General features: G+C 41.8%; 1 protein-coding gene across 9 annotated transcripts in view; it reads right to left on the bottom strand.

The window, feature by feature from the left end:
* The window catches only part of MCF2L2 (MCF.2 cell line derived transforming sequence-like 2), a 178,229-nt gene continuing 163,764 nt past the window's right edge, over positions 1 to 14,465 (bottom strand). For 4 of the 9 annotated variants that reach the window (XM_042799216.1, XM_042799211.1, XM_042799206.1 and 1 more), the window contains 7 exons: positions 10,497 to 10,586; positions 8,277 to 8,348; positions 6,425 to 6,511; positions 4,065 to 4,183; positions 3,384 to 3,496; positions 2,294 to 2,397; positions 1 to 1,141 (listed from right to left, as the gene is read on the bottom strand). In XM_042799216.1, the coding sequence (XP_042655150.1) occupies positions 1,041 to 1,141; positions 2,294 to 2,397; positions 3,384 to 3,496; positions 4,065 to 4,183; positions 6,425 to 6,511; positions 8,277 to 8,348; positions 10,497 to 10,586 (686 nt within the window). In that variant the 3' untranslated portion in view covers positions 1 to 1,040. The remainder of the gene's footprint in view (positions 1,142 to 2,293; positions 2,398 to 3,383; positions 3,497 to 4,064; positions 4,184 to 6,424; positions 6,512 to 8,276; positions 8,349 to 10,496; positions 10,587 to 14,465) is intronic. The other 5 variants (XM_042799223.1, XM_042799240.1, XM_042799230.1 and 2 more) reach the window with 4 other exon arrangements.

A 14,465-nucleotide genomic window follows, 5' to 3' on the forward strand; every position in this document is an offset into this window, starting at 1 on the left:
TGGCAGAGATTTGGTACAGTCCTTTAATCAAATGTCCTGGAAAGAAGTATTTAACAACAACAGTTTATCCACTCATTGGAGCATCTAATGCTCACTGCCTATTTGCAATGGTTAAGTATATTTCAAAGGGGGGATGAAATGTGTCTACTCCATAGCCCAGCACACAAAGAAAGCATGCAGTCTACTCAAACATATGACATTAAATGGCATTCAATTGTATACTCGGCACCAAATGTAAAGGATTGTGATCCAGCAACCACAGACTGCAGAGGGGGCAGAGGAATGACTTATATTGTAAAAAGAGTTCAAAATGTTCTTTGTCACAGTAGCTGTCACGTGTCTTTGCTTCCCTGCTAAGCCCTGCACCTCCACCTCATAGCCAGGAGTTGCCATCTGCCTCATTCCAACAGAATGCTGTATGCAGCAGGTTGCTGACTGTGCCATTGCAAAAGCAGTCACGTCATTGCTGCACGAAGCCTCTCTGATGGTCTAAGTCAGAAGTTTCCCTTCCACAGCCACCTAAAATGGGATGCTTTTAGTGTTGACCATCAGCAAAAAGGGCACATTTGTGATGTATCCGCTGGAATTAAGGAGGATGGGGAAGGCACAGCCAGAGGAAGCAAATGGAAAAACCTCCAGGTGACCCCATGGTAGAGCCAGAACTCGTAACCATGCATGTGTCCCTCTGCAGTAACTCGGTGTTCAAGCAAAGTTGCCAAAAGGTGCGTGCATAGTAACTCTTCAGCTCTGCTGTTGACCTAATTTAGGCCACATCTTCTGAAACAGTTTGATAATCAATGCGAGAAGCATTTTTCTCCTCTAATACTGAAGGTGGGGTTTGATGCTTTCTGGATGTTTAATGCTCCTTTCAAGTTTGTTTTTCGCAGCTTGCCAGGTGGACAGCACAGTTCTCATCTGTTCGTGCTGAAAGTTTTAGTGAATTATGAACCTCAGAGCTTGTGAGAAAGGCAACTTTGATCCAGTGTCCACCCAAAATAAGCAAAGATGGATGAGGTCCTGAGGAAGACTGGTCCTGCTGTTCAGCTGCCAGCCCTCTGTTCTGCTGGGAAGCTTTTGGCCACCTCACTCTCCTTGGTGTCTGACTCTACTGAGGCCATACTGCAGGAATCGTTGTACATGTCTGAAAAGGAGGACATGGCATTGTCACTACAACACGTCTAAAGGATTTCCCATCTACAATCTTGAGGTTCATTGTTAAAAGCCTGAAATAAAATAAAAAATAAATAATCGCAATTCTACTGTTCTCCTAATTCCTTCACTAAAGGCAAGGGAGGCTCATTTGGCAAGTAACTAACTGTAATATGTGTCTGGCTTTATTTTTCTTTTGAAGCATTAGACATGCCAAAGAAATGAGAGCCATAATCAGGCACTGAGGGTGAAGACAGAACTGACCTGCTGTGGAAGTGAAGGAGCAGCAATTACCAAACTCCCTTTAAACCACAGCAAAGAATCTTGGTTAACTTTAAGAGAGGTTTTTCTCCACTAACAAACTGACCAAAAAAAAAAAAAAAAATCAAAAGAAACAAATAACTCAGAGTAAAATGCTGATAGCTCTCTGTCGCAGGTCCCCAGGGAATGGCTGTGCCAGATTTTGCTTTCTTCTGTTACCTGAAGGAATGCAGGACACATTTTAAGGATGGGAAAAAATTAATCTAAAATTGTAAACCTTTGATCTGCAGAGTTGCTGAGATTCAGCTTTTCCAGTGCAACCTGTTTGGGTGTTAGGTCAGAACCAAAGCTGAAGAAAGGATGACTTCTTGTGCTGATTTGGCTGAAATCTCACTGGAGCAGCCCTTTCTCCAGCCTTTGGAGTCAGCAGTGAAATATGATGAGAGCAGTAATGGTTCATGAGATTGTAATGTTTTCAAACCTAGACCAGAACCACAGCCCTGACGCTGATCTGAATCCAAACCCTACCTGTGTCAGGATGAAAGCTATCCTGCAATTACAGCACATTCTGCCATATGACACACTTGGGCTAGCTGTAAAGTACCCAGCCTGGATACTAGTAGCCACAGGCATTTGGTGGGAGATTCAAGTTCTGCCCAAGAAGGGCAAAACAATTAAACCACGCCAAGGTGAGCTGCTGTGCTTTACTAGCTCTGACATCCACCGCACCAAGTTTCAGGCTAGCTCAGCGGCGTCACCAGAGACTGCAGCACGGACATACACTCAGGCCGAGTACTGTAATACAGAAAGTGCACTGTTTATCACATCCTTCTTTTAGTATGAAAAAAAATATTAAATGCCAGTAACACATTTACTCTATTACCTGCATTGCTATTCTTTATTATGTTGTTACTGTCCCCCTCTGCTGGCTGCAGTATACTGGAAGGAACCCAGTCGCTTTTCTCAGAGACTAGTTTCTTCACTAACCTGAAATTCAGAGAACAGTCAGTGAATTTCCCTACATTCCCTTTCCCTGGGTTCTGTTTCTCAGAGGTGCATGTTGGGCAGCTATTTCCTAAACTAAGGAAGAAGACAGAGGACCCTGGGCAGTCATACAGGTAGCTGGTGACTAAGTTCCAGCAGTCTCAGATGGTGACCCAGGATCCCAGATCGAGCTCATTTGCAAGCAGACAGTGTGACGCAGAAGCAGCGGCCTTGGCCTGTGTTTGAGACCCTAGGCCAAATTCAGAGCTGAAGAAAATGAATCTTTCATATTGTCCAGCCCCCCCTGCTGTAAATAGCATCAGGGGTGGATGGGTTTAGTTCACTTCCTACATTCCCCTATGAGACTTGCTCCCATCTCAGCTGCATGTCAGTTCTGAGTAAAGGGTCTGACTGCAGGGGCACTTCAAGGAGGTGAGATCTTTTTCCTCCAAATTACCCACAGAAGGAGAATTCAGATGTCCAGACAAGTCTATTCCTTACACTTACTTGTCAGCAAGAGAGAATAAATACACCAAAACGTATGTGAGATCAAGGGGGTCAGATTCATTCCACTTTGTTAATCATGTCTTATATCTAAGCCTTTGGGTATAAAAATGCTCTCTGGTTCACTGATGCAGCTCGGTGGAAGGCATGGAGATTTTACTGATGTATCCTATGGGAGAGTGCTGCCTTGGACAGTTGTCCTGCTGGCTAGAAGGTGTCAAAAGTCCAAATATTCCCCTCCGTTTCCTTTATGCAAACTTCTGCCCTCTTAAGCCTCATGTCACAAGCATTTGGGATGAAAGCCAACCAGGCGGAATTAACCAAAGCTGCTTGTATGTTCAGTTCTCTTTCACATTGTGGCCAATGGGGTGAGTGGATTTGGATTGATTTTGAAGAGGCTTTGACATTCTTCTGAATGTTTTCCATCTTTTCTGGGAGATGATAGCTGTTCTACCTGTCAAACTCTGTCCGTCTGCTGTACTTACCATTGACCGTTCTCTCCTTCCTGCACAAACCGCACTAAATCTCCATCCTCGAGTGTAAGAGAATCTGAGAAACAGCTGTCAAAACTGCCTTCTACCCGAAAAAGATTGTTCCCCTAGAATGAATGAAACAGTGCTTCAGAAATACAATCACTATGGATGAAAGAACACTGTGCAAGAGAGAGAGAATTTAGTTAAATACTGAATTAGGCATTTCAAGCTGGTAGAGATTTCTTCTGTAGGGAATTGTGTCACTTTTCATTCCTTTTATCATGCCCAGGTTAAATATTATTTCAACTTAGGACAGAACTGTGCTGTGAATTCAGGCTTTAGTACTAACCAGCCAAACATTATTCTGATATAGAAATTGGGTTTCTGACACCCGATTAAGTGATCTGGAAAAGTCTGAAATTACTTTTTTAAAGGCTTAGAGCGTTCCCTCACTTTTGTAACAGGTAAAGCAACAGTTTACAAGTAAGGATGACTTTTTATGGTCCTGATCCCGATAAACAAAACAGTCTTGGAATAATCTCCCAATATCCCAGATCAAATTCCCATCTTCTGTACTCACACATCCATGAATTTAAGGCTGGTATGAACCCAAAATTTGCAGGTTAAATCATGATCTTTAGAGAAGAGGAGGTTCCACTGGGAAAGGGCAGCATAATTTGAAAAAGGAATTACATTGTTAGGGTTGGTCTCTTCCTCCAAGTCAGAAGAGTTGGAGAGTTCATCTGTGCTGGAGGGGATGGCTTCAAAATCTTCAAATGTGTCTAGAGATGGCATTTGCCTGCTGGGCCAACCTTTTCAAAGGAGATGAACCAAAACCAGTTAGCTCTCAGTCATTAGCCTCTTTCAGATTGAGTCTTTTAAAAATAAATGTCACAGGTTCACTTCCCACTACTCCATTTACTGAATTGCTTGTACCTTTTTACCACTTGTTCCCTGATTTTGCCATAAAAACTATGTTGCAGCCATTATTCTGTCCCTAAAATTCTGTACCACTTGCTGTTATTTGTGGGAGGACAGACCGTGTGGCCACAGTGGCCGTGCCCATCAATGCCTTGAGTGTTTAGCATTGCTAAATCTCTTCAGTTCAGGAGGTACGAAAAGCAAGGACCAGGAATATTTCTGCGGGGTGAGGACTGTAGCAAATGATAACTTTTGCTGACGTGATTTTCAGAAGACCATGCTCATTCAGTTTACAGCTACCTCCACATTTTTATCTATAAATTGAAGTCCGAAGCCATTGAATTTTGGCTGACTTCTTACCTCCATCTCACCCCAAGGTGATATTACCACCTGAGCAACTTACAAAACTATACCCTGGAGCAGGCTGGAAGTGCAGGAAAGGGACAGAGTAAACAACAAGGCACAAAGACAACCAGACCTTGGTGGTAGGTAGATATCTCAGTAACAGTCCTGCTGTTAGCAGTCTTAGTACATGATTTGCACCCAAAAACACCCCAGCCCAGCAGAAGGGACTTAATGAGAGATTTCCAGCCCAAGCACAACAGCCAGTCTCTTTACCTACAAAGGCATGCCCAGAAGATGTATCCTGAGGGAAATTCAGGCTGAGCCTTATAAGACCTGCCTGCCTGAGGCTCCCATGATGGAACAGTAACTCAGCCTCTTCTGTTACAGATGGCAATTATGATCTACACTTTTCTTCACACCTGATGCCTGTCCCTTTTCTGACGGGGATGACTACAGCCCAGCTAGGAGGAAATGGACCTTACGTCTGCCAAGGGATTCTGCAGCCCTGATAGATACAAGCTGAATGGAGTCAGTCAAATCACCATGTGCCTTCCTACTTAGTGTGCCTGCTGTGCATTAGCTGATTCACAGGGACTTGGGCTGAGCAGATGCTGAATCAAGTTCTTTACAGCCTGTGGGCTATTGCCCTCAACAAGGCAAAGCAGTGCACTGACAACAAGGCATGGAAACAGATGCTCACACAGTGGGATTATGCATAACACAGCACTCGCAACCCACAGCAAAACCTGGCCTGAGACAATACAAAACCCAAGCCAGGCAGTTCAGGCAGTAAACAGAAAAGCAATCTGATCCGGGAGAAACAGGTTTATTAATCGATTTAATTAATCCCTCCCCATGCACATCCTCCCTGCTACAGGCACTGGTTGGTGCAACATGTGGTCATGCAGCTCTGCAGCCCCCCCTCCCTCCTGTTACACAGCCCCTGTGTCTGCCCTGACCGCTGCAATTCAGCTACAAGAGAGACAGTGACCTTCTGCCACCAGAGAAGCATCCCCAGTTATAACCCTCCAGGTTTGGTTAGCTCATCTGTACTTTTCAAGGTCTAAACCAGTCTCTGAAGCAGCATTCATGTGCTGGGTTGTGAGTTCCCTGCCAAAGTCTGTACCAACAGAGTTCTGAGACAGGAGAGACAACCTCAGTTACAGACCATGCAGCATATAGAACTGGACCCTATATTCTGTATCAGTTGAATCACACCAGCAAAATACAAGCAACTGTCTAAATGTACAAGAATATATTGATGCTAATTAGCTGCAAACTGCTACAGCAATTTTAGCTCAAATTCACAGGTTGGGCTACAAACATCAAAAGAAAAAGCTATTACCCTTCCCCCTTAGACAAAGTTTCTGTAATCTTTTGGAACTGTCATTTGTAGAAAGCATCCAAGGCAGAAACCTAAACAGCAACAATTCTTTACAAATACATGCATCAGCCTTCCTCTTCTGGACAATTTGCTATTCTAATTTCAGAGATCAAGAAATAGCCTAAGTTTTACATACCTAATTCAAGCTATAAAATAACACAGATCAAATTCTGAGCTCTCTGACATCCTTTAAAAGAATTCTTTTCAGCTGTGCTGATAAAAACCCCAGAATTTAGGACAGTGTTTCTATACCTGCTACTGATCCAGTCTTGTTCTTTCATTGCTTTCATGGGAAATAGTGTTCATTAAAAGAAACAAATCTCTAAGCAGAAGAGAGTAAATATTATCATAAATTTATATTACACTCTCAAATTGAGATGAGAAATGTTTTAATTTTGTTTACCTGTCTGTGAAGCAGATCTAGGTACAGGTCTCGTGGTGGAACCGGTATTACATTTAGTCTGGGCCAATATGGTGTTCTCAAAAGCATCTGTGACGAGAAGTACAATTTGTGTCTTCAGGGTGAAATAGTGACCAGACAACCAGTACAAAGTGAATTCCTCTATCACTTCTGCAACTGGTAGTCTCTTTAACAAACAGGTGAACTGGGGTCTAACAGTTATAAAAGAGGAGACACATGACCAGAACAAATGACTGAAAAGACAGCAGCATTCCACAGAAAAACTGTAAGTCTGAGGAGGACAGAGAACAGCCAAATGAATCAAACAGAAATGTTGATGTCAATTAAGGAAAATGATTGATGGGTGAGCAGTGCAGTGTTCTATTTCACCACAGCTTCCTTACACATTTTTAATGTATTTTCATTGTAGCATTTCAAATCATTCTGTAGGTGATGGTATATGGTTTTAATGCCCATCCATACAGCAGTGAAAAGCAACCAGAGAGGCTCTTCTTCCCAGCCACAAATTAATTATTTAACTCTTGATGAATGCCATGCAATTTTGTGGGGGAACTTTTTATCTAAGTACATCAAATCCTTTGCATTATTAACTCTGTGAAAGCCCTGGCAATAGCAGCAATATCTTCTGGTAAAAGGATGAAAATGTTCATTTTTTCCTACTTAAAGAAACTCAGTGTGGTGGGGACATTGTGCAGTAGGACCATGTTTTTAACCAGTGAGGATCAACTCAGCTCTATCCTACATGTAGTACTTGCACCTCAAAATATCCCTTACCTCTGCAGCCACATGGTATGCTGAGATCAGAAGTATATGTCAGTGAGGAAAGTGAGTTATTAACACCAGTTTGGGAAACTCTGGTGTTGGGTGCCAGAATGAATCCAAACATAGTGCCAGGGGTCACTGGCAAGAGGAAATATCCTGCAAACATCAAAACTACCATTTGCTCTGCTGTCTTCGAATTGTTTCGTCCAACCTGCCTGTTCCAGTCTCATCTTTTGCTGTGAGTAACATAGGAGATAGCTCTGATATGTCACTGATTCCATCACTGACTTGGCCTCCTGTCCTTTCTACCAAGGTTTTGTGCAAAGCAACACAATCCTAAGAAAGGATTCCTCAGCCTACATCTCTTTCCTCCCTGTACTGCAGCAGAGGTACCCGATTGCTTGTGCCCCACAAGACAACACGCTCTGGTAAATGCTCGTGTAAAGGAGAAGGCTGACAATGGAAGCTGGTGATCTTCCAGTGGCTGAGGAATAACTTCCCAGTTTAACTCTTTGGTACTGTTTATTAACAGTAATTGATGAATATGCTGCAATAAATAGGTGGAAATTCTGCTTGGCTGAAATGAAACACTGCACCTTAAATGGATATTAAAGCACAGTCTACCCTCATCTGTAGTCATCATGCACATGGCTCCTGCTCCTCTTATTAGGTATAGACACTAACAAGGGAAGAGGGATGCAAGCGGCCAGACTGCAGGTGAAGGTGGAAAGTAGCCCCTTGGCTCCCTGCTGCTGCACTCTGCGGAGTGAGGTGGAAGCCAGGCAGAAAATCCAGATCCAGATGACAGTCCAGAACATTACTTCACAAAACAGGCAGAAAACTGGGGTTTTAATTTAGGCCCATCCCTTGGTGAAAGTTGGTAAATATAACATGAGTGCAGGGGACAGGCAAGGGGGCGACAAGCTGTGATTATCACAGTCAAACAGATAAAGTGACACCAAACCCTTCCTGGACTCCAGTGTTGTCTGCCAGCAGTGATGGGATGTGAATTCAGTAAATAATATCAAAAGATTGTTGAACAGGTTTTCATGCAGGATGGAAATAGTCATACCTTCAAACCCCAGGGGAGTTGGGTCACTCTTTATTTCATGTCTCTTGACTTTAACTGCAGGAACAAGGGGACCTGTGTGAAGTTTGCAGAGTCACAAGGCTGTAAACATTGTTAAAGGAGAAACTTGCTTTCCCATTACCTGGAAACACTACCTGCCTAATACTTTCTATTTAATCCAGAAAAATGACCAACCCCTAAATTCCAGGTGGTGAAGATAAACACTTCTCTGATGTGGATAGGAAACAGACCCCTTCTTGCAAAAGACACTAAGACATAGTAAATGCATCTGCTTCCAGTCAGGTTTCACAGATGTTTTCTCTTACTCTTGTCCAGGAGATGGCACTGACGCAGGCGGACTCACAGTCTCCACTTCCTATCCATGAGGCTGGCAGGGAAGACCCCGCAAAAGCCACCAGTTATGCCCCATAGAAGTGGAGGCCATCCATCACAGGTCCACGTACAGTGCTTCTGTGTCCTGACTCCACATGGGGAGGGCTGGTGATGTGATGGAGCTGAACTGTTGGCACTGAGGATTGGCTCACAGCAGCACGCGGCAGCCTTGAACGAGATGGTCCAAACACCCTGGCTAGACCTGCATTTGGCTGATGCCGAGACAAGACTCAGGCTTCAGTTCTTTTATCATCTGAAATATTTTCTTAAGCAGATGCTGTAAATAAAACATGGAATTGAAAGGCACTGATTTTGTTTTCTAACTTTTAAAATCATTACAAAAATATTTTTTTCAGTATTCCAAGAAACTGCCAGCAGTCTTGTGGTGGATACGATCCTAGGATAGGATTTTTTTATGTGAAACTGTAGAAAAGTTTGAATTTCACTGCAATTCACACATGCTCTCTTTGCTAAACCACACTAAAGAACAACCCTTGGTTGCCCATTCTCTTTGTACACATGTGTTTCTTTCTGTTCTCCAGCTTCAGAAATAAATATTAGGAAATAATTCAGTCTTCCCACAACTCAGTAACTGATCATGTGTTTCTGTAGCTGTTGCCAAGGTCAGAAAGATATAAGAACCTCTTCTTCTGTGCTATGCCCATCATTTTCATGTGGTGATGTTTTAGTGTTATGGTCTAAAGAGGCTGGCAAAGAAACATTTGTAGGTAGTGATAATGCCACACCCTTCCTCTGCCAATAAACCCCGCCATGCTTTCACTTCCCGACAGCTCATGGCATAGTCAAGGGTACGGTTCATAGCCTTCACAACTATTTAGAACACATTAATTACTGTGCAACCTTCTTCCTGACAAATATATAGCAAAGATTTTTATACAATCAAATTCAGACATTTTTCTTTCTATTTTGGTTTATGAATTGCTCTGAAAACCTTAAACTTGCAAATCAGTTCCTCCACTTCATTCCAGGAATTGCTGAAAGACCGTATATACAGAATTCAATGTGAGACTATGTTCTGTTCTCAAAGGTGACTCTGACATGTAGGCATAGGTGCCTACAATCCTACTAATTTTCAGCACAACCAGCTTGTCCAAATGCATGGGTTGCTTCTGAGTTTAAATGTAGGCACTAGTGCAGTAACTTCTAGTAAATTTTGTAAAAGTGCTTTTGCTCAAAATAATTACAGCTCAGAAATAGAACTTTGATCAGTTCCCACACAAACTGCATAGAGTTCAGTGCATTCTGGGCACCTAGCACCCTTACACATGTCTGAAAATTTTCTTGCAAACATAATTTCTAATCATAACTCTGATTATGCTAAGTATGCTTAAAACTGGCATCTATTGCTACTCCATTTTTGGCTTGATTTCAGGCTTTCTTACCAGCTGATGCCTGCAACGCAATAAGGAGATTCTCTCCTTGAAAGCAAAAATCCTACACAGCTTTAAGGAAACGGAGAAATAATTTCTATTGAATTTCGGTTAATTGAAACCAGGGAGAAGTTGGAAACCTAACCCCACATCAGCCAAAATTAATGCAGTTTCCATGGAAACCAGCACCGTTCTTTGAAGCCTATTATGGAGAAACTGAGAAGAGTCACTGTATATGCTGACAGCACATTTTGATATACAGAGTGTCTCAGCCTGCCTCCCTCCCGGTGTCATACTGGTCCTGACTCTTCTGCTACTGGAACACCGTGCATTTATAAACATTGAGGCTGATTTACTCAATCTGTGAACAGTATTTGGCAGCAAATTTATCAGTCAGCAAGAAGGGAGAAGGGTAGCTAAGCAAGCAGCATGACGGTACCTTTGGTCATAGCAGAAGCATTAACTGTGGTGCTGATGGAGGAGGCTAAGGAAAAGCGACGGGTAACTTCTCTTTCCTTAGGTTCTGGATCTGGGAGAACAGACAGATGCAATGCAGGACAGGATTAGAGGTTAATAAGCACTGAGGGTAAACGATGTCCAAAGCAAAGCAGCAGCTGGAAAAGGCTAAATGAAAGGTAGGTTGCTCCTCTAAAGCAGCCAGGAAAAATACCCTCAACAAACTGAAAAGCGCAGAAAAGAGTTTATATTAACATATATTCAAAGCAATTCTATTTGCACCAATTTTAATACTTCAGACAGGAGATTTATGCCAATTAGTATTTTAACAACCAACTAGTGTCTAAGTACAGCTACAAAACACAGAGATGAGCAGGATGGTTAGAAAAGGGGGGGTGGTCTACAGATGAGGTTTGGATTATTTTAGACACTGAACTGCTTGTTCTGTGATGACTGACCTGAAATACACTGAAAAACAAACATGAATGGTTTGAAGTTCACATTTGTCATTTCTAGAAGTTAACAATGTGAAATGCCTGAAAACATTCTCTGAGCCTCCATCCTTACCAGTGCAAATCAGCTTGGAGAAAGTGAAGGCAATAGAGGGGTTTTTTGTTTACTCCAATTAGGATCCTGCCTTTTCTCAAAGTCTGCTCAGGAATAAAGATATAAATTTCCCAGATTTCACTATGAGATGTGAGCATCATTTTTTACTCAAAATATTTCATAAACAGATCAGAGGTATAAATGGACTGTCAGCTAGCTTCAGAGAGCACAGGATGTTTCAGATCATGTTGAGGTCATTACACAGCTCTTAAGAGATTTTGTCTACACATCTATGGGCACATTAGTACACTTCTTGCACCTACTAACTACAGCAGCACCACTTGTGAGAAAAAGTTCCTTGCTTACAAATATTTCAGGATTAACTTTTTAATCTCTTCTGATGAAAACAGTCTACGCACGTGTGCTGCATTACTCAAGTGAGTATTTCCATTGAGGCATAAATAAAGCTATTCATATGCTTTATATCTCAGTTTCAGTAAGATACTTGAACACTTAACTCTACCAGGACACAGCCTCAGTTGAAAATGTTATTAGAAATGACTTTAAATATTCTTTTGAAGGTTTTCAGATTTGTCAAAAACTATTTGTGATTTTCATGTTTTGATTTTTAAAAATATCAAAGAAATATTTAGGTAAAAATTAAATAGCTGTTTCCATTTTCACTGAAAAATTTTCTGGGATAGGTGAAGAGTTATTTCATATAAAACTTTCTGTAGCACATGCTTATATGCTTTGCTGAATCTTAGCCCAGATGTTCCTAGATGGTACCTGTGATTCAGAGGGACTTTTCTACTCCAATTGTCTCCTTTCTCTTATCATATTTATCTTCTTGTCTCTCCCTCTTCCCCGCCCCCCACCCCCCCATGGCTAACTGACATACAGCACTGGAGTAAAATAAGTTTCATGTGATTTTCTATTTCAGGCTTAAATATCCTGTGCAGAACTACAGAACTATACTACTGTGAAGATTTCCTTTCCAGGGATCTTAAAATCCTCTTTCCCGTTCCTCATCTTCTTCACATTTCCTTATTTTAATGTTCAGTCACACAACATTCCTCTTTACTTTGTTTTTTCCATATTTCTGCCTAGTAAATATCACATTCACTGTATGTTTCCAGTGGAGCAGAAATTAGGGTGACTGGTTGAACTGCAATTCCTATAATGTTTTATTGTGCTAAAACATCAAGAAACCATATTAGCTCCTTAAAATCTCAGTGCAATTTTAACTGTACATTGGCTACTGTAAAAAGACTGTAAATTTTGTATCTGCCAGTGCACTTCCTTATCATTATAAATTTATTTATAAAAGCACATATATTCAAATAAATCCTTATTCACATCCCCTAAAAAGGCTGAAGAAAAAGGAGAGGTTAAACTCTGCTCTCAGTGGTAATTACAATGGAACGACTCCACATTTAGGCTGCTGTAACTGCCCTTAGTTAAAATACAAAGAAAATTTCACTTTATAATTATGGTGTTGAGCTACATTTATACCATATCATGCGGCTCTTGGAGACCCTGTGCCAACCCCAAGGAATATGACCTTGGCTCTGCCAACCAGGACAGCTAATGGTCACCCAAGGGTGGGGAAGACACAGAGTGCTACTACAGAGTGTGGGCATTCATACACCTTGTGCCTGTTCTTGCCTTGGGGGTCTCTCACTGATGGAGTGCAGGATGGTAAAGTTTCTCCTCCAGACATCAGCATTTCTTTGGCCAAAACACTATATACAATGTTTTTTATCCCCTCATATCCAGCCTGGGCAGACAGTTCAGCAGTGCTTTGAGCATCCATGCTCCACTGCCAGTTGATATCCATCAAGCAATCTTGTTTTCCTTCTAGTTAGTCTTGTTATTTTCTTGTTTAAACCTTCCCTTTTATGGTTGTGAACAGGCACAGTGGGTCTGAACCAAAGTGTGCTCAGCTCAGAATGCCATCTCCTGCTACAGCCGGTGATGAATCCTTAGACAAAGGGGTCAAGGGCAGGACAAGCTTACTGCAGTAACTTCCCTGTTACCTTCTCACAGCTTCCAATCTGCCTTAACAGCCAGCCTGTACAGCACTAACACAGCTTTGCTTTGCCACTGCCTGCAGAAATGACCACTCTCTGAAGATCATCCAGCCCATTTGCCAGCGGATTTCCTCTAGGCCAGGACCAGATTAGCAACAGAACAGCACAACAAAGTGAAATGGGACATTGTGTAATGGAGGTGTTTCACAGGAATCTCAAGTAACCAGACCCAGCAAGTCTTTGAGCTGAGAGTACCTACACTTTAGGGAGTATGAACTCTTCTGAATTGCGCTTTGCTGCCTGGAAGACTGAATACAATGCAAGACATTTCACATGACAAGAAAAATTCAGATAAAAGAGCAAGAGAGGCCCAAGCCAAAATTGCAGATCCAAACTCGACCGAATTACAGCATTATCCTGCATTTCCGAAATCAGTATTTTGTAATTGATTTCCCTAAGTCACAGGATCTGAAAACCACTCCCTTTTTTGTACTCACAACATTGAACTGATTTGTCCATCATGGATCTTACTACCAAGTGCAGCCTTAACCTTACAGCCAGAATCTTATGGCTGTACTGTCTCTTCATGTATTCTCACCTACTTTGTAACATTCTAATCTAATGCTTCTGTAATTCTCTTTTTATTCTTTCATCTTGCTTCTTCCTCCTTTGATGCCCACCCTTTTCCATCACTGCACACTAACCCTTTGTCTCACAGAAGAAATATCATTTATCAGAACAGGAGAAAAGCCAGATAATACCAATAAAAACAGTAATTACATTTTCTTTTCAGAAAGTGATTGTAAATAGTTATTCAATTTAATTTCTATTCACATTTATTTATTTCCACTAAAGTCTCTTCCTTGGACAGCCATCACATGCAATGCTCTCTACTCATGGATATTTTCTTCTAAACATCTATGTAGAAAGACTCAGAACACACCATTTTAAAGTGTCATATAACATAATTAAATAGAAATGGCAATAAACCCCAGATCTGCTGAATTCTAGTTCCCCAGTGTAACCACTAGGCCATGGCTGAGCAACATTTGAAAAAACAAAGAGGTCCAATCAATGAACAGTTTAACACGTGAAAACCTCACGTAGCACAATACAGAGATGATACTCTTCCCTTCAGGCCAGTAAATTTCTGAAAGAAGTGGTTTAAAACAAGTTCACACTTTAGCCCGGGAGAGAAACTGGAAATAACTATTTGCACTGTGCACGAGTAAAAGACCCAACCAGTCAACTCAAACGTTGCCTTGCCAACACAGCCATGGGAGCAATTTTTGGTAACAGCTTCTTTGAGAAGAGGAGCCAAATGTGTGCATCAGACTGGAGCATTTTGGTGAGATGCGGCAGCATTGGAGGAG

This window comes from Tyto alba, unplaced genomic scaffold, assembly GCF_018691265.1.
Source record: "Tyto alba isolate M040663 unplaced genomic scaffold, T.alba_DEE_v4.0 Super-Scaffold_10, whole genome shotgun sequence".
Classification (NCBI taxonomy): domain Eukaryota; kingdom Metazoa; phylum Chordata; class Aves; order Strigiformes; family Tytonidae; genus Tyto; species Tyto alba.